Genomic DNA, 25892 nt, shown 5'->3' with positions numbered 1-25892 from the left:
GATAAGAGGGTCCATTTAGAGAAATTTTCACACTCGCTTGCTTTCACTTCCCCCAAGTGTGGACCTTTTATAGTTTCATCTGCACCACAAACTCCCTTCACCACTTTCTGCGTCCCCCCGCCCTCCTCCCCCCACAGGTGGTGGCGTCGACCACCGTGAGCGTGGACGGACACGTCCTGTCCGTGTCCGACAACATGTTCGTCCACAACAACTCCAAACATGGCCGAAGGGCCCGCAGGCTCGACGCGGCCGAAGGAACGCCCTCGTACCTCGACAACGGTAACTTGTGTGTGTGTGTGTGTGCGTCTGTGTGTGTTTGTGTGTCTGTCTGTCAGTGTGTGTGTGTGTGTGTGTGTGTGTGTGTGTGTGTGTGTGTGTCAGCATCATGGCCGGCAGATGGTTGATAGTTTAATCCTATCAGGTGTTTCCTGCCCCTCCATCTGGCTAATCCCACCCACTTTGTGTGTGTGTGAGTGTGTGTGTTGTACCGGTTAGGATTTAGCAGAGCATACACACACACACACACACACACAATTTTTCTGTGTGTCCATTTCCACTTACACACAACAATGATGTCATAAAATATGTTTTTAATAAGTGCATTTTTTTTTAGCTCAGTCCTCTAACACCGAGTGTGTGTGTGTGTGTGCTTGTCTGTGTGTGTGTGTGTGTGTGTGTGTGTGTGCGTGTGTGTGTGTGTGTACGGTCAGGAGCGGCGCCATGCGTCAAAGCCGTCAGTCCCAGTGAAGGTTGGACCACAGGGGGCGCTACTGTCATCATCATAGGAGACAACTTCTTTGACGGCCTTCAGGTCATCTTTGGAACCATGCTGGTGTGGAGCGAGGTGGGACAACCCCCCCCCCCCCCCCCTCCCCCACGCCCCACTGTGCACTGTGAACAACACACACACTTTCTTCCAGTCCTTGTGGTCAGGTACAAACACTGATGACATCTATTAAACAAGACAAGAAGCAAGGAATTAAACAGAGACAGAATTCAATTTGGCTCAATTGAGGAGAGACGTCTGGGCTGTACTCTAGTACAGTCTCCCTCAGATTGTACACCTCCTCTTTTATTTTGGACTTTCCCTGATTACATGGCAACAGCTGTTTCTAAGGGACGGGGGTCGTAAACAGCCATCGCCTTTGATTAAAACAGTTAAAAGAAAAGGTCGTAAAAAAAAAAACAGTTCAAAGAAGCGGTGCCTGGAGGGGAGTTTGGTCCTGCTTCCTCCTCGCTTTGTAGATCTCAGGTCAAGACAATATCTTTCTGTTGATTACAATAAATGAAAGAAACAGAACACCTTCATGTTGCTTCCCATCCTACACATTGGAGTTTTACAAGCCTTCTTCTTGGTAGGTTCAAAGACAGTTTTTGTCTGCTCGCCGGGAAATTCATTGAAACACAAAGTTTTGTGATAACTTAGATACAATTATTCTGACAGTGTGAGGCTTGTGTTTTAGAAATTCAAATTCAACACAGTAGAAGAATTGGTGCGTGTATTAAATTAGGCTCCACCCAACAGGAAGTTAATTATGAATACAGGAAGTAGAAAAATAATCAAAGCAAAGTAACAGGAAGGATGTGTTACATGGAATGTTGTCAATCATTTCGCAAGACAAAATATGTTTTTTGTTGTTGTTTTTTTAATGCATTCTAAATCGTAAATAAATGCTAGCAAAAGTCAGCTAACAATGGAGTCAAAGAGTGTCGCTCTATTCCGCCTAAAAAAACATCCAAAAACCTCCGTCAAGGTTTTATATACATGCTGTAAGTGTATGTGTAATGTAGTAATATTCATAATAACGTGTAATATTTACATATTTTCATCATTTTACGCAATGGTCGCTTTTCCCTTCCACAACAACAACACATAAGCATTGTGTAGCACTATCGCTAAGTGAAATACAAACACAGCGGGGGGGGGTGTATATTGTAGCGTCCCGGAAGAGTTAGTGCTGCAAGGGATTCTGGGTATTTGTTCTGTTGTGTTTATGTCGTGTTACGGCGCGGATGTTCTCCCGAAATGTGTTTGTCATTCTTTTTTGGTGTGGGTTCACAGTGTGGCGCATATTTGTAACAGTGTTAATGTTGTTTATACGGCCACCCTCAGTGTGACCTGTATGGCTTTTGACCAAAAGCCGTAGATATTATGTGACTGGGCCGGCACGCAAAGGCAGTGCCTTTAAGGTTTATTGTCGCTCTGTACTTCTCCCTACGCCCGTGTACACAGCGGCGTTTTAAAAAGTCATACATTTTACTTTTTGAAACCGATACCGATAATTTCCGATGTCGCATTTTAAAGCATTTATCGGTTAATATTATCGGACATCTCTAATTATTATATAATATATGCAATATATAACAAATCCCAATTACTATGTACAACATTACAGTGTATATAACAGCTGCGGCAACAACAAAAAAAGGCAGCATAAAATAAAGAGTAGAAGGTTGCCATACCTTGACGGGTATCGAAACTGAAAGTTAACTTCTTCCTCCTCCACTCTTTCTGACACCATTAATCTATTTGTCTGCGAGTGTCTAGAAAAGCGCAAACAAAAAATTCTACCAAAAAAAACAAATAACTAAAAGTAGTCTTTTTCTCACAATGTGTCGACTTTTTTCCTCATAAAATTGGGAACAATTTCTCATATTCTCATATAGATTTTTTTTTATTTTTTTGGATTAGATTAGATTTATTGGTCCCCTTGGGGAAATTCATTGTCACTGCCGTACATTTAAACACTAGACATTACACATCACACAAAAAAAAAAAAAAAAAAGACATCATACATGACTTATGACATATTTCCTTGTAAAATGATCACTTTTTAATGTAAAATCATTACTTTTTAATGCAAAATGGTGACATTTGTCCTATAAAAATCCGACTTTTATCACAATATTGCCTTTTTTGTTGTTGTTGTTCTCGTAAAATAGTGACATTTTTGGAGTAAAATTGTAACTTTAGTAAGTAAAATTCCGATTATTATTATTATAATATTGCCAAAAAATGTTTACGTTTTCTTATAAAATTGTGACTTTTGTCGAGTAAAATAACCGCCATTTTCTTAAAATTGCCAACATTTGAAGCTTTTCTTGTCAAATTGCGACTGTTGTTGAGAGTAAAATTCCAACTTTTATCATAATATTGCACAAATGTTCAGCTTTTCTTGTAAAATTTTGACTTGCACTATAATACTGCCAACATTCTCAGTTTTTCTTGTGAAATTGTGACCTTTTTCTTGTGAAATTCCAACTCATTTTTCACAACAAGCTTTTTTATATTTGCATAGTATGTATAATTAATGTTGTAAATATATATATATATATATATATATATATATATATATATATATATATATATATATATATATATATATGTATGTGTGGGAAAAAAAATCACAAGACTATTTCATCTCTACAGGCCTGTTTCATGAGGGGGGGTACCCTCAATCATCAGGAGATTTTAATGGGAGCATTCGCATACCATGGTTTATATAGGGCACAGAGTGGGTGGGTACAGGCTGGCGTAGGGGCGTGGTGATTGGCTCATGTGTTACCTAGGAGGTGTTTCCGTCTGTGGCGGCATGCTGTTACAATTTCGCTGCGCTTGTTGAGGGATGACAGGTCTGGACGGTAAATAATAAACAGTTTCTCTTTCAAGCATAGGTTGCATCTTTTATTACCACTATTGTAAGGTGTGCTGGATGCAAGAATTTGCCATGTTATTGAATATTCAACATTATTGTCTTTGAGGTCCCAAATGTGTTTGCTGAGTTCTGTGGTATTCCGCAGGTTTTGGTTCCTGAAAGAAGCCTTGTGATTGTTCCATCTGGTTTTGAACTCTCCCTCGGTTAATCCTACATATGTGTCGGATGTGTTAATGTCCTTGCGTGTTACCTTAGATTGGTAAACAACTGATGTTTGTAAGCACCCCCCGTTGAGAGGGCAATCAGGTTTCTTTCGGCAGTTACAGCCTTTGTTGGTTTTGGAGTCGCTCTGTCCGGGGGCATATATATATATATATATATATATATATATATAAATAATCCATTATTATTATTATTATTATCATTATTACTATTACTATGATAGAAAATACTACATGTGTGTGTGAGAGTGCAAAGATGGTGTGTGAAGGATGTTCGTCTGAGTCTGTGATTCTGATTGGTCGGCGGCCTTCTTCTGATTCTTCTTCTTCTTCTTCTTCTTCTTCCCTCTCTAGCTGATCACGCCGCACGCCATCCGCGTGCAGACGCCACCCAGACACATTCCCGGCGTGGTGGAAGTCACGCTGTCCTACAAGTCCAAGCAGTTCTGTAAAGGCACGCCAGGAAGGTTCATATACACAGGTGGGCGGAGAACACACACGTGACCACGGGATTAACGACTCGCGCCCGTTACAATGTTGCCGTGACGACGGGGGCCGAAGCTATTAACCAGCGCCCTCTGCTGGGTTCGTAGGGAAAGACATGGCTGAATACGCGGGAGAGCGGACAGTGCCGATATTAGCAAATAAACAAGTGCGTGTCAAATGTGTGATATCATGTCCGGTCAACATCTAAATGTCCTCCAGCAAGCACACAAGTCATTTAAAAAAGGTAAACATGCTAAAAAAAAAAACATGTTTTTACTACTAGCAGCTACACAACGGCTAAGCACACAGTAGCGCACAAGCTAGACATACTTAAACAATATTGCAGTGTAAAACAGCACATTTGTCAATATAACAATTTTATTTCAATATTACTTACACATACAATAAAAAAGTGTCCAGTAACAAATGTGTCCGCATCATTCAATTTGTTTAACTTTATGAACGGTTGTTAATAACACCACTCCACTTCAATTTAAAGTCCATTTCCAGACGGTGAATAATGAACAGGTTAGCTTTATACTTCCCGTTGTTTTCTCTTTGACTCTCCTACAAAATAAAAGTATGTGTGATTCATGCTGATATCGTATCGAATCAGGGTTGGTATCGCATCGGAAGGGGGGGAAAGTTGTGTCAGGACACCGCTAATGCTTATATGGATGCGTTTTGTTTACATCAGCAGCTTATGATGCTAGCACGCCGCTATTAGCAAAAAAACAAGTGTGGGACTGTGTTAGCTTGCATGTCAAACGTGTGATATCATGTCCGATACTGGCAGTCCCGTGCTGGACGGACGGTCGACATCTAAATGTCCTCCGGCAAGCACACAAGTCATTTAAAAAAGGTAAACATGCTAAAAAAAAACATGTTTTTACTACTAGCAGCTACACAACGGCTAAGCACACAGTAGCGCACAATCTAGACATACTTAAACAATATTGCAGTGTAAAACAGCACATTTGTCAATACAACAATTTTATTTCAATATTACTTACACATACAATAAAAAAAGTGTCCAGTAACAAATGTGTCCGCATCATTCAATTTGTTTAACTTTATGAACGGTTGTTATTAACACCGCTCCACTTCAATTTAAAGTCCATTTCCAGACGGTGAATAATGAACAGGTTAGCTTTATACTTCCCGTTGTTTTCTCTTTGACTCTCCTACAAAATAAAAGTATGTGTGATTCATGCTGATATCGTATCGAATCAGGGTTGGTATCGCATCGGAAGGGGGGAAAGTTGTGTCAGGACACCGCTAATGCTTATATGGATGCGTTTTGTTTACATCAGCAGCTTATGATGCTAGCACGCCGCTATTAGCAAAATACAAGTGTGGGACTGTGTTAGCTTGCATGTCAAACGTGTGATATCATGTCCGATACTGGCAGTTCCGTGCTGGACGGACGGTCGACATCTAAATGTCCTCCAGCAAGCACACAAGTCATTTAAAAAAGGTAAACATGCTAAAAAAAAACATGTTTTTACTACTAGCAGCTACACAACGGCTAAGCACACAGTAGCGCACAAGCTAGACACACTTGAACAATATTGCAGTGTAAAACAGCACATTTGTCAATACAACAATTTTATTTGCATATTACGTACACATACAATAAAAAAGTGTCCAGTAACAAATGTGTCCGCATCATTCAATTTGTTTAACTTTATGAACGGTTGTTATTAACACCACTCCACTTCAATTTAAAGTCCATTTCCAGACGGTGAACATGCTAAAAAACATGTTTTTACTACTAGCAGCTACACAACGGCTAAGCACACAGTAGCGCACAAGCTAGACATACTTAAACAATATTGCAGTGTAAAACAGCACATTTGTCAATATAACAATTTTATTTCAATATTACTTACACATACAATAAAAAAGTGTCCAGTAACAAATGTGTCCGCATCATTCAATTTGTTTAACTTTATGAACGGTTGTTATTAACACCACTCCACTTCAATTTAAAGTCCATTTCCAGACGGTGAATAATGAACAGGTTAGCTTTATACTTCCTGTTGTTTTCTCTTTGACTCTCCTACAAAATAAAAGTATGTATGATTCATGCCGATATCGTATCGAATCAGGGTTGGTATCGCATCGGAAGGGGGGAAAAGTTGTGTCAGGACACCGCTAATGTTTATATGGATGCGTTTTGTTTACATCAGCGGCTTATGATGCTAGCACGCCGCTATTAGCAAAAAAGAAGTGTGGGACTGTGTTAGCTTGCATGTCAAACGTGTGATATCATGTCCGATACTGGCAGTCCCGTGCTGGACGGACGGTCGACATCTAAATGTCCTCCAGCAAGCACACAAGTCATTTAAAAAAGGTAAACATGCTAAAAAAAAACATGTTTTTACTACTAGCAGCTACACAACGGCTAAGCACACAGTAGCGCACAAGCTAGACATACTTAAACAATATTGCAGTGTAAAACAGCACATTTGTCAATATAACAATTTTATTTCAATATTACTTACATATACAATAAAAAAGTGTCCAGTAACAAATGTGTCCGCATCATTTTATGAATGGTTGTTATTAACACCACTCCACTTCAATTTAAAGTCCATTTCCAGACAGTGAATAATAAACAGGGTAGTGTTGTTTGCTTTATACTTCCCGTTGTTTTCTTTTTTACTCTCCTACAAAATAAAAGTATGTATGATTCATGCTGATATCGTATCGAATCAGTGTTGGTATCGCATCGGAAGGGGGAAAAAGTTGTGTCAGGACACCGCTAATGTTTATATGGATGCGTTTTGTTTACATCAGCGGCTTATGATGCTAGCACGCCGCTATTAGCAAAAAAACAAGTGTGGGACTGTGTTAGCTTGCATGTCAAACGTGTGATAAAGTTGATTTGATTTGATATCATGTCCGATACTGGCAGTCCCGTGCTGGACGGACGGTCGACATCTAAATGTCCTCCAGCAAGCACACAAGTCATTTAAAAAAGGTAAACACATGCTAAGCTATAGGCTACGAGGAGCTAGCAGCTACACAACGGCTAAGCACACAGTAGCGCACGATCTAGACATACTTAAACAATATTGCAGTGTAAAACAGCACATTTGTCAATATAACAATTGTATTTCAATATTACTTACACATACAATAAAAAAGTGTCCAGTAACAAATGTGTCCGCATCATTTTATGAATGGTTGTTATTAACACCACTCCACTTCAATTTAAAGTCCATTTCCAGACGGTGAATAATAAACAGGTTAGTGTTGTTTGCTTTATACTTCCCGTTGTTTTCTCTTTGACTCTCCTACAAAATAAAAGTATGTATGATTCATGCCGATATCGTATCGAATCAGGGTTGGTATCGCATCGGAAGGGGGAAAAAGTTGTGCCTTTGAGACGCTGGTGATTTAGGGCTATATAAGTAAACATTGATTGACGATTGATTGACTCTTACCGCGATGCGTTCCAGGAGCGTCCGTCATTCCCACGCTGCTCTTTCCCCCGAAGCGTGGTCGTGAGGATTTTGGGAACAAAATGTGTCGTTTGTAAATACGAGAAATTATGAAAAGATGTCAGAAATAATCCACATTTGCGAATATTGTTTTTGTCCTGTCAAGCCCTCAACGAGCCAACCATTGACTACGGCTTCCAAAGACTCCAGAAGGTCATCCCTCGTCACCCGGGAGACCCTGAGAGACTGCCAAAGGTACATGTACATGTACATGCACACACACACACACACACACACACACACACACACACACACACACACACACACACACACACGGGGTGGTGTGTGTGTGGGTTAGGAGCAAACAGATGATTGTTGAATTGCTCAGTGAACATTTTGGAGGTTTTACTTGCTGACATCAATCCAGCAGCTTTTTACACACACACACACACACACACACACACACACACACACACACACACACACACACACACACACACACACACACACACATTATTGTATTTGTTACCTTCTTGAGACCTCCGGAAAATGCCTACCTCTTTAGGACCACCTTTTCTAGATATATAAAGATGTGTATTTACAACATTAATAATATAAATAATTAATAGTAATAATAATATTATATTTAAAATACTAACATTTGTGCAATATTATGACGAAAGTTGGAATTTTACTCAATAACATTCGCAATTTTACAAGAAAAGCTTAAAATGTTGGCAATTTAAAGAAAATAGTGGTTATTTTACTCGACAAAAGTCACAATTTTATAACAAAACTTTGGCAATACTATAACACAATTTTACTCCAAAAATATCTTTATTTTACGAGAACAACAAAAAAAGTTGGCAATATTGTGATAAAAGTCTGATTTTTATATGACAAATGTCACCATTTTGCATTAAAAAGTAATGATTTTACATTTAAAAAAGTGATCATTTTACGAGAAAATATTGCAATATTACAGAAACAGAAAGAATATGAGAAATTTTTCCCGATTTTATGGGAAAAAAGTCGACACATTGTGAGAAAAAGACTGCTTTTAGTTAATAGTTTTTTTTGGTTGAATTTTTTGTCTGTAATTGTTTTTTAATCTTCATTATTTACTTCAAGTTATTACAGTATGTCTCTATATACATTTTTTTTTTTTAAATACATTTTGGCGAAAGGGAGCGCATTTCAATTTCTTACACACACTTGTTATTTCATATGTTGACCATAGGGGGAGCACTTTTGAAACCGACACACAGTCAATTTGAAAAATCCCTCGTTTTTTTTTAAATGTTGGCAATTTTAAGAAAATAGTGGTTATTCTACTCGACAAAAGACAACATTTTACAAGAAAACTTTGGCAATACTATAACAAATAAAGTCAAAATTTTACTCCAAAAATTTCACAATTTTACTCCAAAAATGTCTTTATTTTACGAGAACAACCAAAAAAAGTTGGCAATATTGTGATAAAAGTCTGATTTTTATATGACAAATGTCACCATTTTGCATTAAAAAGTAATGATTTTACATTAAAAAGTGATAATTTTACGAGAAAATATTGCAATATTACAGAAACAGAAAGAAAATGAGAAATTGTTCCCGATTTTATGAGAAAAAAGTCGACACATTGTGAGAAAAAGACTGCTTTAAGTTAATAGTTTTTTTTGGTTGAATTTTGTAATTGTTTTTTAATCTTCATTATTTACTTCAAGTTATTACAGTATGTCTCTATATACATTTTTTTTTTTAAATACATTTTGGCGAAAGGGAGCACATTTCAATTTCTTACACACACTTGTTATTTCATATGTTGACCATAGGGGGAGCACTTTTGAAACCGACACACAGTCAATTTGAAAAATCCCTAGTTTTGATAGATTTCACCACCAGGTGAAATTCCGTATTGGGACCATGATTTAACTTGTTCACATCTCCTCATATGGAAGCTACTTTTCCTTGTTGATGTCTCAAGAAGGGTAGAAATACACGAACACACACACACACACAAACACACACACACACACACACACACACACACACACACACACACACACACACACACACACACACACATTATTGTATTTGTTACCTTCTTGAGACCTCCGAATGTTGCCTACCTCTTTAGGACCAGCCTTTCTAGATATATAAAGATGTGTATTTACAACATTAATAATATAAATAATTAATAATAATAATAATATTATATCTAAATTACTAACATTTGTGCAATATTATGACAAAAGTTGGAATTTTACTCAATAACAGTCGCAATTTTACAAGAAAAGCTTAAAATGTTGGCAATTTTAGGAAAATAGTGGTTATTTTACTCGACAAAAGTCACAATTTTATAAGAAAACTTTAAAAAAAAATGTTGGCAACACTATAACAAAAAAAGTCACAATTTTGCTCCAAAAATGTCACTATTTTACGAGAGCAACAAAAAAAATTGGCAATATTGTGATAAAAGTCGGATTTTTATACGACAAATGTCACCATTTTGCATTAAAAAGTAATACTTTTACATTAAAAAGTGATAATTATACGAGAAAATATTGCAATGTTACAGAAACAGAAATAAGTTATTACAGTATGTCTCTATACACATATTTATTTATTTTTTTAAATACATTTTGGCGAAAGGGAGCGCATTTCAAGTTCTCACACACACTTGTTATTTCATATGTTGACCATAGGGGGAGCACTTTTAAAACCGACACACAGTCAATTTGAAAAATCCCTCCTTTTTGGGACCACCCTAGTTTTGATAGATTTCACCACCAGGTGAAATTCCGTATTGGGACCATGATTTATGTCCTAACTTGTTCACACCTCCTCATATGGAAGCTACTTTTCCTTGTTGATGTCTCAAGAAGGGTATAAATACATGAACACACACACACACACATACATTATTGTATTTGTTACCTTTTGAGACCTCCGAAAAATGCCTACCTCTTTAGGACCAGCCTTTCTAGATATATAAAGATGTGTATTTACAACATTAATATTATAAATAATTAATAATAATAATAATATTATATCTAAATTACTAACATTTGTGCAATATTATGACAAAAGTTGGAATTTTACTCAATAACAGTCGCAATTTTACAAGAAAAGCTTAAAATGTTGGCAATTTTAGGAAAATAGTGGTTATTTTACTCGACAAAAGTCACAATTTTATAAGAAAACTTTAAAAAAATGTTGGCAACACTATAACAAAAAAAGTCACAATTTTGCTCCAAAAATGTCACTATTTTACGAGAGCAACAAAAAAAATTGGCAATATTGTGATAAAAGTCGGATTTTTATACGACAAATGTCACCATTTTGCATTAAAAAGTAATCATTTTACATTAAAAAGTGATAATTATACGAGAAAATATTGCAATGTTACAGAAACAGAAATAAGTTATTACAGTATGTCTCTATATGCATATTTATTTATTTTTTTAAATACATTTTGGCGAAAGGGAGCGCATTTAAATTTCTCACACACACTTGTTATTTCATATGTTGGCCAGAGGGGGAGCACTTTTGAAACCGACACACAGTCAATTTGAAAAATCCCTCCTTTTTGGGACCACCCTAGTTTTGATAGATTTCACCACCAGGTGAAATTCCGTATTGGGACCATGATTTATGTCCTAACTTGTTCACACCTCCTCATATGGAAGCTACTTTTCCTTGTTGGTGTCTCAAGAAGGGTAGAAATACAAGAACACACAAACACACACATACATTATTGTATTTGTTACCTTTTGAGACCTCCGAAAAATGCCTACCTCTTTAGGACCAGCCTTTCTAGATATATAAAGATGTGTATTTACAACATTAATATTATAAATAATTAATAATAATAATAATATTATATCTAAATTACTAACATTTGTGCAATATTATGACAAAAGTTGGAATTTTACTCAATAACAGTCGCAATTTTACAAGAAAAGCTTAAAATGTTGGCAATTTTAGGAAAATAGTGGTTATTTTACTCGACAAATGTCACAATTTTATAAGAAAACTTAAAAAAAAATGTTGGCAATACTATAAAAAAAAGTCACAATTTTGCTCCAAAAATTTCACTATTTTACGAGAGCAACCAAAAAATTGGATAAAAGTCTGATTTTTATATGACAAATGTCACCATTTTGCATTAAAAAGTAATAATTTTACATTAAAAAGTGATAATTATACGAGAAAATATTGCAATGTTACAGAAACAGAAATAAGTTATTACAGTATGTCTCTATATGCATATTTATTTATTTTTTTAAATACATTTTGGCGAAAGGGAGCGCATTTCAATTTCTCACACACACTTGTTATTTCATATGTTGACCATAGGGGGAGCACTTTTGAAACCGACACACAGTCAATTTGAAAAATCCCTCCTTTTTGGGACCACCCTAGTTTTGATAGATTTCACCACCAGGTGAAATTCCGTATTGGGACCATGATTTATGTCCTAACTTGTTCACACCTCCTCATATGGAAGCTACTTTTCCTTGTTGGTGTCTCAAGAAGGGTAGAAATACATGAACACACAAACACACACATACATTATTGTATTTGTTACCTTCTTGAGACCTCCGAAAAATGCCTACCTCTTTAGGACCACCTTTTCTAGCTATATAAAGATGTGTATTTACAACATTAATAATATAAATAATTAATAGTAATAATAATATTATATTTAAATTAATAACATTTGTGCAATATTATGACAAAAGTTGGAATTTTACTCAATAACATTCGCAATTTTACAAGAAAAGCTTAAAATGTTGGCAATTTTAAGAAAATAGTGGTTATTTTACTCGACAAAAGAGGCAATTTTGTAAGAAAACTTTTTAAAAATGTTGGCAATACTATAACAAAAAAAGTCACAATTTTACTCCAAAAATGTCACTATTTTACGAGAGCAACAAAAAAATTTGGCAATATTGTGATAAAAGTCGGATTTTTATACGACAAATGTCACCATTTTGCATTAAAAAGTAATAATTTTACATTAAAAAGTGATAATTATACGAGAAAATATTACAATGTTACAGAAACAGAAATAAGTTATTACAGTATGTCTCTATATGCATATTTTTTATTTTTTAAAATACATTTTGGCGAAAGGGAGCACATTTCAATTTCTTACACACACTTGTTATTTCATATGTTGACCAGAGGGGGAGCACTTTTGAAACCGACACACAGTCAATTTGAAAAATCCCTCCTTTTTGGGACCACCCTAGTTTTGATAGATTTCACCACCAGGTGAAATTCCGTATTGGGACCATGATTTATGTCCTAACTTGTTCACACCTTCTCGTATGGAAGCTACTTTTCCTTGTTGGTGTCTCAAGAAGGGTAGAAATACATGAACACACACACACACACACATTATTGTATTTGTTACCTTCTTGAGACCTCCGAAAAATGCCTACCTCTTTAGGACCAGCCTTTCTAGATATATAAAGATATGTATTTACAACATTAATATTATAAATAAATAATAATAATAATAATAATATTATATCTAAATTACTAACATTTGTGCAATATTATGACAAAAGTGGGAATTTTACTCAATAACATTCGCAATTTTACAAGAAAAGCTTAAAATGTTGGCAATTTTAGGAAAATAGTGGTTATTTTACTCGATAAAAGTCACAATTTTATAAGAAAACTTTAAAAAAAATGTTGGCAATACTATAAAAAAAAGTCACAATTTTGCTCCAAAAATTTCACTATTTTACGAGAGCAACAAAAAAAATTGACTATATTGTGATAAAAGTCGGATTTTTATACGACAAATGTCACCATTTTGCATTAAAAAGTAATAATTTTACATTAAGTGATAATTATACGAGAAAATATTGCAATGTTACAGAAACAGAAATAAGTTATTACAGTATGTCTCTATATGCATATTCATTTATTTTTTTAAATACATTTTGGCGAAAGGGAGCACATTTCAATTTCTTACACACACTTGTTATTTCATATGTTGACCAGAGGGGGAGCACTTTTGAAACCGACACACAGTCAATTTGAAAAATCCCTCGTTTTTTTTTAAATGTTGGCAATTTTAAGAAAATAGTGGTTATTCTACTCGACAAAAGACAACATTTTACAAGAAAACTTTGGCAATACTATAACAAATAAAGTCAAAATTTTACTCCAAAAATTTCACAATTTTACTCCAAAAATGTCTTTATTTTACGAGAACAACCAAAAAAAGTTGGCAATATTGTGATAAAAGTCTGATTTTTATATGACAAATGTCACCATTTTGCATTAAAAAGTAATGATTTTACATTAAAAAGTGATAATTTTACGAGAAAATATTGCAATATTACAGAAACAGAAAGAAAATGAGAAATTGTTCCCGATTTTATGAGAAAAAAGTCGACACATTGTGAGAAAAAGACTGCTTTAAGTTAATAGTTTTTTTTGGTTGAATTTTGTAATTGTTTTTTAATCTTCATTATTTACTTCAAGTTATTACAGTATGTCTCTATATACATTTTTTTTTTTAAATACATTTTGGCGAAAGGGAGCACATTTCAATTTCTTACACACACTTGTTATTTCATATGTTGACCATAGGGGGAGCACTTTTGAAACCGACACACAGTCAATTTGAAAAATCCCTAGTTTTGATAGATTTCACCACCAGGTGAAATTCCGTATTGGGACCATGATTTAACTTGTTCACACCTCCTCATATGGAAGCTACTTTTCCTTGTTGATGTCTCAAGAAGGGTAGAAATACACGAACACACACACAGACACACACACACACACATTATTGTATTTGTTACCTTCTTGAGACCTCCGAAAAATGCCTACCTCTTTAGGACCAGCCTTTCTAGATATATAAAGATGTGTATTTACAACATTAATAATATAAATAATTAATAATAATAATAATATTATATCTAAATTACTAACATTTGTGCAATATTATGACAAAAGTTGGAATTTTACTCAATAACAGTCGCAATTTTACAAGAAAAGCTTAAAATGTTGGCAATTTTAGGAAAATAGTGGTTATTTTACTTGACAAAAGTCACAATTTTATAAGAAAACTTAAAAAAAATGTTGGCAATACTATAACAAAAAAAGTCACAATTTTACTCCAAAAATTTCACTATTTTACGAGAGCAACAAAAAAAATTGGCAATATTGTGATAAAAGTCTGATTTTTATATGACAAATGTCACCATTTTGCATTAAAAAGTAATAATTTCACATTAAAAAGTGATAATTATACGAGAAAATATTGCAATGTTACAGAAACAGAAATAAGTTATTACAGTATGTCTCTATATGCATATTTATTTATTTTTTTAAATACATTTTGGCGAAAGGGAGCGCATTTAAATTTCTCACACACACTTGTTATTTCATATGTTGACCATAGGGGGAGCACTTTTGAAACCGACACACAGTCAATTTGAAAAATCCCTCCTTTTTGGGACCACCCTAGTTTTGATAGATTTCACCACCAGGTGAAATTCCGTATTGGGACCATGATTTATGTCCTAACTTGTTCACACCTCCTCATATGGAAGCTACTTTTCCTTGTTGATGTCTCAAGAAGGGTAGAAATACATGAACACACACACACACACACACACACATTATTGTATTTGTTACCTTCTTGAGACCTCCGAAAAATGCCTACCTCTTTAGGACCAGCCTTTCTAGATATATAAAGATGTGTATATACAACATTAATATTATAAATAATTAATAATAATAATAATAATAATATATCTAAATTACTAACATTTGTGCAATATTATGACAAAAGTGGGAATTTTACTCAATAACATTCGCAATTTTACAAGAGAAGCTTAAAATGTTGGCAATTTTAAGAAAATAGTGGTTATTTTACTCGACAAAAGAGGCAATTTTGTAAGAAAACTTTAAAAAATGTTGGCAACACTGTAACAAAAAAAGTCACAATTTTGCTCCAAAAATGTCACTATTTTACGAGAGCAACCAAAAAATTGGCAATATTGTGATAAAAGTCTGATTTTTATATGACAAATGTCACCATTTTGCATTAAAAAGTAATAATTTTACATTAAAAAGTGATAATTATACGAGAAAATATTGCAATGTTACAGAAACAGAAATAAGTTATTACAGTATGTCTCTATATACATATTTATATATTTTTTTAAATACATTTTGGCGAAAGGGAGCGCATTTCAATTTCTTACACACACTTGTTATTTCATATGTTGACCATAGGGGGAGCACTTTTGAAACCGACACACAGTCAATTTGAAAAATCCCTCCTTTTTGGGACCACCCTAGTTTTGATGGATTTCACCACCAGGTGAAATTCCGTATTGGGACCATGATTTATGTCCTAACTTGTTCACACCTCCTCATATGGAAGCTACTTTTCCTTGTTGATGTCTCAAGAAGGGTAGAAATACATGAACACACACACACACACACACACACACACACACACACACACACACACACACACACACACACACACACACACACATTATTGTATTTGTTACCCTTTGAGACCTCCGAATAATGCCTACCTCTTTGGGACCAGCCTTTCTAGATATATAAAGATGTGTATTTACAACATTAATATTATAAATAATTAATAATAATAATAATATTATATCTAAATTACTAACATTTGTGCAATATTATGACAAAAGTTGGAATTTTACTCAATAACATTCGCAATTTTACAAGAAAAGCTTAAAATGTTGGCAATTTTAAGGAAATAGTGGTTATTCTACTCGACAAAATTTTACAAGAAAACTTTGGCAATACTATAACAAAAAAAGTCAAAATTTTACTCCAAAAATTTCACTATTTTACGAGAACAACAAAAAAAGTTGGCAATATTGTGATAAAAGTCTGATTTTTATATGACAAATGTCACCATTTTGCATTAAATAGTAATGATTTTACATTTAAAAAAGTGATCATTTTATGAGAAAATATTGCAATATTACAGAAACAGAAAGAATATGAGAAATTGTTCCCAATTTTATGAGAATAAAGTCGACACATTGTGAGAAAAAGACTGCTTTTAATTAGTAGATTTTTTTGGTTCAATTTTTTGTTTGTAATTGTTTTTTAATCTTCATTATTTACTTCAAGTTATTACAGTATGTCTCTATATACTTTTTTTTAAATACATTTTGGCGAAAGGGAGCGCATTTCAATTTCTTACACACACTTGTTATTTCATATGTTGACCAGAGGGGGAGCACTTTTAAAACTGACACACTGTACATTTGAAAAATCCCTCCTTTTTGGGACCACCCTCATTTTGATAGATTTCACCACCAGGTGTGCAAATGAGACATTCTCTATTAGATGCAATGGTTTTCCATATTGGGACCATTATTTATGTGCTAACTTGTTCACACCTCCTCACATGGAAGCTACTTTTCCTTGTTGATGTCTCAAGAAGGATAGAAATACAAGAACACACACACACACACATACTTGTATTTGTTACTTTCTTGAGACCTTCGAAAAATGCCTACCTCTTTAGGACCAGCCTTTCTAGATATATAAAGATTTGTATTTACAACATTAATAATATATACGTACTATGCAAATATAAAAAAGCTTGTGAAAAATTTGTTGGAATTTCACAAGAAAAAGGTCACAATTTCACAAGAAAAACTTAGAATTGTGGCAGTATTATAGTGCAAGTCAAAATTGTACAAGAAGCTGAGCATTTGTGCAATATTATGATAAAAGTTGGAATTTTACTCAATAAAAGTCGCAATTTTACAAGAAAAGCTTAAAATGTTGGCAATTTTAAGAAAATAGTGGTTATTTTACTTGACAAAAGTCACAATTTTATAAGAAAACTTAATTTTTTTTGGCAATATTATAATAGTAATCTGAATTTTACTTCAATCAATCAATCAATCAATGTTTATTTATATAGCCCTAAATCACAAGTGTCTCAAAGGGCTGCACAAGCCACAACGACATCCTAGGTACAAAGCCCACATAAGGGCAAGGAAAAACTCACGTCGATGTGAATGACTATGAGAAACCTTGGAGAGGACCACATATGTGGGTAACCCCCCCTACTTGGCAAAATGATGACAAAAGTCACAATTTTACTCCAAAAATGTCACTATTTTACGAGAACAACTAAAAGAATTGGCAATATTGTGATAAAAGTCTGATTTTTAGATGACAAATGTCACCATTTTGCATTAAAAAGTAATGATTTTGCATTAAAAAGTGATCATTTTATGAGAAAATATTGCAATATTACAGAAACAGAAAGAATATGAGAAATTGTTCCCGATTTTATGAGAAAAAAGTCGACACATTGTGAGAAAAAGACTGCTTCTAGTTAACAGTTTTTTTTGGGTTGTAATTGGTTTTTATTCTTCATTATTTACTTCAAGTTATTACAGTATGTCTCAATATACATATTTTTTTTTTTTTTTTTTTAATACATTTTGGCGAAAGGGAGTGCATTTCAATTTCTTACACACACTTGTTATTTCATATGTTGACCAGAGGGGGAGCACTTTTAAAACCGACACACTCCCTCCTTTTTACGACCACCCTAGTTAAAGTTAAAGTTTTGATAGATTTCACCACCAGGGGTGCAAATGAGACATTCTCTATTAGATGCAATGGTTTTCCGTATTGGGACCATGATTTATGTCATCACTTGTTCACACCTCCTCATATGGAAGCTACTTTTCCTTGTTGATGTCTCAAGAAGGGTAGAAAAACAAGGACACACACACACATTCTTGTATTTGTTACCTTCTTGAGACCTCCGAAAAATGCCTCCCTCTTTAGGACCAGCCTTTCTAGATATATAAAGATGTGTGTTTACAACATTAATAATATATATATACTATGCAAATATTTAAAAAAAACTTGAGTTGGAATTTCACAAGAAAAAGGTCACAATTTCACAAGAAAAACTTACAATTTTGGCAGTATTATATTGCAAGTCAAAATTTTGCAAGAAAAACTGAACATTTGTGCAATGTTATGATAAAAGTTGGAATTTTACTCAATAACAGTCGCAATTTTACAAGAAAAGCTTAAAATGTTGGCAATTTTAAGAAAATAGTGGTTATTTTACTAAACAAAAGTCACAATTTTATAAGAAAACTTAAAAAATTTTTGGCAATATTATAATAATAATCGGAATTTCACCTGGCAAAATGATGACAAAAGTCACAATTTTACTCCAAAAATGTCACAATTTTATGAGAACAACTAAAAAAAATGGCAATATTGTGATAAAAGTCTGATTTTTATATGACAAATGTCACCATTTTGCATTAAAAAGTAATGGTTGTACATTAAAAAGTGATCATTTTATGAGAAAATATTGCAATATTACAGAAACAGTAAGAATATGAGAAATTGTTCCCGATTTTATGAGAATAAAGTCGACACATTGTGAGAAAAAGACTGCTTCTAGTTAATAGTTTTTTTTGGTTGTAATTGATTTTTAATCTTCATTATTTACTTCAAGTTATTACAGTATGTCTCAATACACATATATATATATTTTTTTTAAATACATTTTGGCGAAAGGGAGCGCATTTCAATTTCTTACACACACTTGTTATTTCATATGTTGACCAGAGGGGGAGCACTTTTAAAACCGACACCCTCCCTCCTTTTTACGACCACCCTAGTTTTTCACCACCAGTCAAAATTTTACAAGAAAAACGGAACATTTGTGCAATATTATGATAAAAGTTGGAATTTTACTCAATAACAGTCGCAATTTTACAAGAAAAGCCTAAAATGTTGGCAATTTTAAGAAAATAGTGGTTATTTTACTCGACAAAAGTCACAATTTTATAAGAAAATTTAAACATTTTTGGCAATATTATATTAATAATCTGAATTTTACTTGGCAAAATGATGACAAAAGTCACAATTTTACTCCAAAAATGTCACTATTTTACGAGAACAACTAAAAGAATTGGCAATATTGTGATAAAGGTCTGATTTTTAGATGACAAATGTCACCATTTTGCATTAAAAAGTAATGATTTTGCATTAAAAAGTGATCATTTTATGACAAAATATTGCAATATTACAGAAACAGAAAGAATATGAGAAATTGTTCCCGATTTTATGAGAAAAAAGTCGACACATTGTGAGAAAAAGACTGCTTCTAGTTAACAGGTTTTTTGGGTTGTAATTGGTTTTTATTCTTCATTATTTACTTCAAGTTATTACAGTATGTCTCAATATACATATTTTTTTATTTTATTTTTTTAATACATTTTGGCGAAAGGGAGCGCATTTCAATTTCTTACACACACTTGTTATTTCATATGTTGACCAGAGGGGGAGCACTTTTAAAACCGACACACTCCCTCCTTTTTACGACCACCCTAGTTAAAGTTAAAGTTTTGATAGATTTCACCACCAGGGGTGCAAATGAGACATTCTCTATTAGATGCAATGGTTTTCCGTATTGGGACCATGATTTATGTCATCACTTGTTCACACCTCCTCATATGGAAGCTACTTTTCCTTGTTGATGTCTCAAGAAGGGTAGAAATACAAGAAGACACACACACACACACACACACACACACACACACACACATACTTGTATTTGTTACCTTCTTGAGACCTCTGAAAAATGCCTCCCTCTTTAGGACCAGCCTTTCTAGATATATAAAGATGTGTATTTACAACATTAATAATATATACATACTATGCAAATATAAAAAAAAAAAACTTGAGTTGGAATTTCACAAGAAAAAGGTCACAATTTCACAAGAAAAACTTACAATTTTGGCAGTATTATATTGCAAGTCAAAATTGTACAAGAAAAACGGAACATTTGTGCAATGTTATGATAAAAGTTGGAATTTTACTCAATAACAGTCGCAATTTTACAAGAAAAGCATAACATTTTGGCAGTTTTAAGAAAATAGTGGTTATTTTACTCGACAAAAGTCACAATTTTATAAGAAAACTTACAATTTTTTGGCAATATTATAATAATAATCGGAATTTCACCAGGCAAAATGATGACAAAAGTCACAATTTTACTCCAAAAATGTCACTATTTTATGAGAACAACTAAAAAAAATGGCAATATTGTGATAAAAGTCTGATTTTTATATGACAAATGTCACCATTTTGCATTAAAAAGTAATGATTTTACATTAAAAAGTGATCATTTTATGAGAAAATATTGCAATATTACAGAAACAGAAAGAATATGAGAAATTGTTCCCGATTTTATGAGAATAAAGTCGACACATTGTGAGAAAAAGACTGCTTTAAGTTAATAGTTTTTTTGGTTGTAATTGGTTTTTAATCTTCATTATTTACTTCAAGTTATTACAGTATGTCTCAATATACATATTTTTTTATTTTATTTTTTTAATACATTTTGGCGAAAGGGAGCGCATTTCAATTTCTTACACACACTTGTTATTTCATATGTTGACCAGAGGGGGAGCACTTTTAAAACCGACACACTCCCTCCTTTTTAGGACCACCCTAGTTTTGATAGATTTCACCACCAAATGAGACATTCTCTATTAGATGCAATGGTTTTCCGTATTGGGACCATGATTTATGTCATCACTTGTTCACACCTCCTCATATGGAAGCTACTTTTCCTTGTTGATGTCTCAAGAAGGGTAGTAATACAAGAACACACACACACACTCTCTCTCTCTCAAAGCCGATGTGACTCATTGCGATGATGTCACGTCAAAGTGGTGAGGTCAACAAGGTGTGTCACCGTGGCGACCTGGAAGTGTCACGTGTGAGCGTGCACGAGTGAGGGAGAAAACATGCGCCGACGAAGGTTTGGTGATGGAGCGGGTCATGTGATCACGTGATCATGTGATCATGTGATCATGTGATCGATAACCAGGATCATCTTTCCTTCCCGACCGCCAGCCTCTTCCCAGAAACACTTTGTCCGCCTGGATCCTGTTTCTGTGTGATGGACTTCATGTTGACTGGTGAAAACATTCTAGAACCGTGGTTCTCACACTGTTCTCACCAAGTAGCACCTCAGAGAACCCCTGACTCTCCATAGTGACCAACACTGAAGTAGAGTAGCGTAGCAGGCCCAAGTATTCATTAAAAACAAACAACACACAGTTTGAACAGTAACACTGTGTTCCAATATTTGATTAAGGGACTTTTTTTTGGCGTACCACAGTTTGAGAAGCACTGTTCTAGAACATTCTATCAGCATCAATTGACATGACAATCTATACTGCTGATGGAATCTCCTGCTTCCTGTCCCACTTCCTGGTCTTACTTCCTGCTCTAGCATGTATTTCCTAATTCATGTCCCTATTTCCTTTTCTTACTTCCTCGTTTTACTTCATTTTTATGATTCCTGTCCCTACTTCCTTTTTTTACTTCCTGTTTTTACTTTCTTTTTCCTGCTCATGTCCCTACTTCCTTTCCTTACTTCCTCGTTTTACTTTTTTCTGATTCCTCTTCTTACCTCCTGTTTTTACTTATTTGTTTCTGCTCATGTCTCTAATTCCACTTCTTACTTCCTTCTTTTTACCTTTTTTTCGGATTCCTATTCTTACGTCCTCTTTTTACTTAATTTTTCTGATTTGTTTGCCTACTTCCTGTTTTTAGTTTACTTCGTTTTCTGATTCCTGTCCCTACTTCCTTTTCTTACTTCCTGTTTTACTTTCTTTTTTCTGATTCCAGTTCTTACTTCCTGTTTTTACTTCATTTTTTCTGATTCCTGTAACTACTTACTGTTTGTATTTTACTTCTTTTTTTATTCCTGTCCCTACTTCCTTTTCTTATTTCCTGTTTTACTTTCTTTTTTCCGATTTCTGTTCTTACTTCCTTTTCTTATTTTCTCTTTTTACTTTCTTTTTTTTCTGCTCATGTCCCTACTTCTTTTCCTTACTCCCTCGTTTTACTTCTTTCTGATTGCTCTTCTTACCTCCTGTTTTTACTTATTTTTCTGCTCATGTCTCTAATCCCACTTCTTACTTCCTTCTTTTTACTTTTTTTCCGATTCCTTTTCTTACGTCCTCCTTTTACTTAATTTTTCTGATTCCTGTGCCTACTTCCTGTTTTTATTTTACTTATTTTTCTGATTCCTGTCCCTACTTCCTGTTTTTATTTTACTTATTTTTCTGATTCCTGTCCCTACTTCCTTTTCTTACTTCCTATTTTACTTCCTTTGTGTCTGCTCATGTACCTAATGCCCTTTCTTACTTCCTGTTTTTACTTTCTAGTTTTCTGATTCCTGTTCTTACTTCCTGTTTTTACTTATTTTTTTCTGATTCCTGAAACTACTTCCTGTTTTTATTTTACTTATTTTCTGATTCCTGTCCCTACTTCCTTTTCTTATTTCCTGTGTTACTTTCTTTTTTCTGATTTCTGTTCTTACTTCCTTTTCTTATTTTCTCTTTTTACTTTCTTTTTTTCTGCTCATGTCCCTACTTCCTTTCCTTACTTCCTCTTTTTACTTAATTTTTCTGATTCCTGTACCTATTTCCTGTTTTTATTTTACTTATTTTTCTGATTCCTGTCTCTACTTCCTTTACTTACTTCCTGTTTTACTTTCTTTTTTCTGCTCATGTCACTACTTCCTTTTTTACTTCCTGTTTTTACTCTTTTCATCATTCCTCTTCCTCATCCTGTTTTACTTCATTTTTTCTGATTTCTCTAACTACTTCCTGTTTTTATTTGACTTATTTTTCTGATTCATGTCCCTACTTCCTTTTCTTACTTCTTATTTTTACTTTCTTTGTGTCTGCTCACGTACCTACTTCCTTTTCTTACTTCCTCTTTTTACATTCTTTTTTCTGATTACAGTTCTTACTTCCTGTTTTGACTTCATTTTTTCTGATTCCTGTAACTACTTCCTGTTTTTATTTTACTTATTGTTCTGATTCCTGTCCCTACTTCCTTTTCTTACTTCCTGTTTTTACTTTCTTTTTTTCTGATTCCTGTTCTTACTTCCTGTTTTTATTTTACTTATTTTTCTGATTCCTGTCTCTACTTCCTTTACTTACTTCCTGTTTTTACTGTCTCTTTTCTGCTCATGTCTCTTCTTCCTTCTTTTGACTTTTTTCTGATTTCTGTTCTTACTTCTTGTTTTTACTTCATTTTTCTGATCATGTCCCTACTTCATTTTCTTACTTCCTATTTTTACTTTTTTTTCTGATCATGTCCCTACTTTTCTTACTTCCTATTTTTTCCCCTGATACCTGTTCTTACTTCCTGTTTTTACTTCTTTTTCTGATTCCTGTCCCTACTTCATTTTCTTACTTCCTGTTTTTACTTTTTTTTCTGATCATGTACCTACTTCCTTTTCTTACTTCCTCTTTTTACTTTCTTTTTTTCTGATTACAGTTCTTACTTCCTGTTTTTACTTATTTTTCTCATTCCTGTCCCTACTTCCTTTTCTAACGTCCTGTTTTTACTTTTTTTCTGATCATGTCCCTACTTCCTGTTTTTATTTGACTTTTTTTCTGATTCCTGTCTCTACTTCTTTTACTTACTTCCTGTTTTTACTGTCTCTTTTCTGCTCATGTCTCTTCTTCCTTCTTTTGACTTTTTTCTGATTTCTGTTCTTACTTCTTGTTTTTATTTCATTTTTCTGATCATGTCCCTACTTCCTGTTTTTATTTTACTTCTTTTTCTGATTCCTGTCCCTACTTCATTTTCTTACTTCCTGTTTTTACTTCATTTTTTCTGATTTCTGTAACTACTTCCTGTTTTTATTTTACTTCTTTTTCTAATTCCTGTCCCTACTTCATTTTCTTACTTCCTCTTTTTACTTTTTTTTCTGATCATGTCCCTACTTCCTTTTCTTACTTCCTCTTTTTACTTTCTTTTTTTCTGATTACAGTTCTTACTTCCTGTTTTTACTTCATTTTTTCTGATTCCTGTAACTACTTCCTGTTTTTATTTTACTTATTGTTCTGATTCCTGTCCCTACTTCCTTTTCTTACTTCCTGTTTTTACTTTCTGTTTTCTGATTCCTGTTCTTACTTCCTGTTTTTATTTTACTTTTTTTTTTTATTCCTGTCCCTACTTCCTTTTCTTACGTCCTGTTTTTACTTTTTTTCTGATCATGTCCCTACTTCCTGTTTTTATTTGACTTTTTTTCTGGTTCCTGTCTCTACTTCCTTTACTTACTTCCTGTTTTTACTGTCTCTTTTCTGCTCATGTCTCTTCTTCCTCTTCTTCCTTCTTTTTTCTGATTTCTGTTCTTACTTCTTGTTTTTACTTCATTTTTCTGATCATGTCCCTACTTCCTGTTTTTATTTTACTTCTTTTTCTGATTCCTGTCCCTACTTCATTTTCTTACTTCCTGTTTTTACTTTTTTTTCTGATCATGTCCCTACTTCCTTTTCTTACTTCCTCTTTTTTTCCCTGATACCTGTTCTTATTTCCTGTTTTTACTTATTTGTTTCATTACTGTCCCTACTTCATTTTCTTACTTCCTGTTGTATTTTATTTTTTCTGATCATGTACCTACTTCCTGTTTTAATTGTACTTATTCTTCTGATCTACTTCTTGTTCTTACTTCCTGTTTTTACTTCCTGTTCTTGCTTTCTTTTACCTGCTTCCTGTTCTTACTTCCCGCTCTGACTTCCTTTCCCTTTTCTTCCTGCAGGAAGTGATTCTGAAGCGAGCGGCCGACCTGGTGGAGGCACTTTACGCCCTCCCCCACGGCAACCAGGTAAGGGGACAAAACCGGAAGTCGGGTGTGGCGAGCGACGCCTGTGTTGACGTCATGTGACCATCCCCTCCCCCCCTCGTAGGAGATCATCCTGAAGCGAGCGGCTGACATCGCAGAAGCTCTCTACAGCGTTCCCAGAGGCCACGCCCAGCTTTCCGGCTCCGCCCACCCCGGGATGATGGCCGTCAACTCCTTCGCGGGGCAGCTGTCCGTCAACGTCTCGGAGGCGGCGCAGACCAATCAGGGTGAGCGGCATTTCAAAACAAAAGCCTCTGACCAGCGGGGCTGACGTGACTCCGCCCCCCTCCCAGCAGGCTTCGTGCGCAGCAGCAGCAGCGTGTCTCCTCACAGC

At 34.3% G+C, this 25892-nt stretch overlaps 1 protein-coding gene across 2 annotated transcripts in view; it reads left to right on the top strand.

Annotated features, from left to right (window-relative positions):
* The window catches only part of LOC133607200 (transcription factor COE1-like), a 98497-nt gene that overhangs the window by 71382 nt on the left and 1223 nt on the right, over nt 1–25892 (top strand). Inside the window, exons 8-14 of one of the 2 annotated variants that reach the window (XM_061961672.2) lie at nt 138–279; nt 711–844; nt 4232–4358; nt 7979–8067; nt 25475–25540; nt 25623–25785; nt 25855–25892. The exon at nt 25855–25892 is cut by the window's right edge and continues 121 nt beyond it. In XM_061961672.2, the coding sequence (XP_061817656.1) occupies nt 138–279; nt 711–844; nt 4232–4358; nt 7979–8067; nt 25475–25540; nt 25623–25785; nt 25855–25892 (759 nt within the window). Of the gene's footprint in view, nt 1–137; nt 280–710; nt 845–4231; nt 4359–7978; nt 8068–25474; nt 25541–25622; nt 25786–25851 lie in introns of both variants that reach the window. The other variant, XM_061961671.2, reaches the window with a different exon arrangement.

The sequence above is a fragment of the Nerophis lumbriciformis genome, linkage group LG09, assembly GCF_033978685.3.
Source record: "Nerophis lumbriciformis linkage group LG09, RoL_Nlum_v2.1, whole genome shotgun sequence".
Classification (NCBI taxonomy): Eukaryota; Metazoa; Chordata; class Actinopteri; order Syngnathiformes; family Syngnathidae; genus Nerophis; species Nerophis lumbriciformis.
Note: the sequence above shows the minus strand (reverse complement) of the source record. Positions and strands in the feature narration are given on the sequence as shown.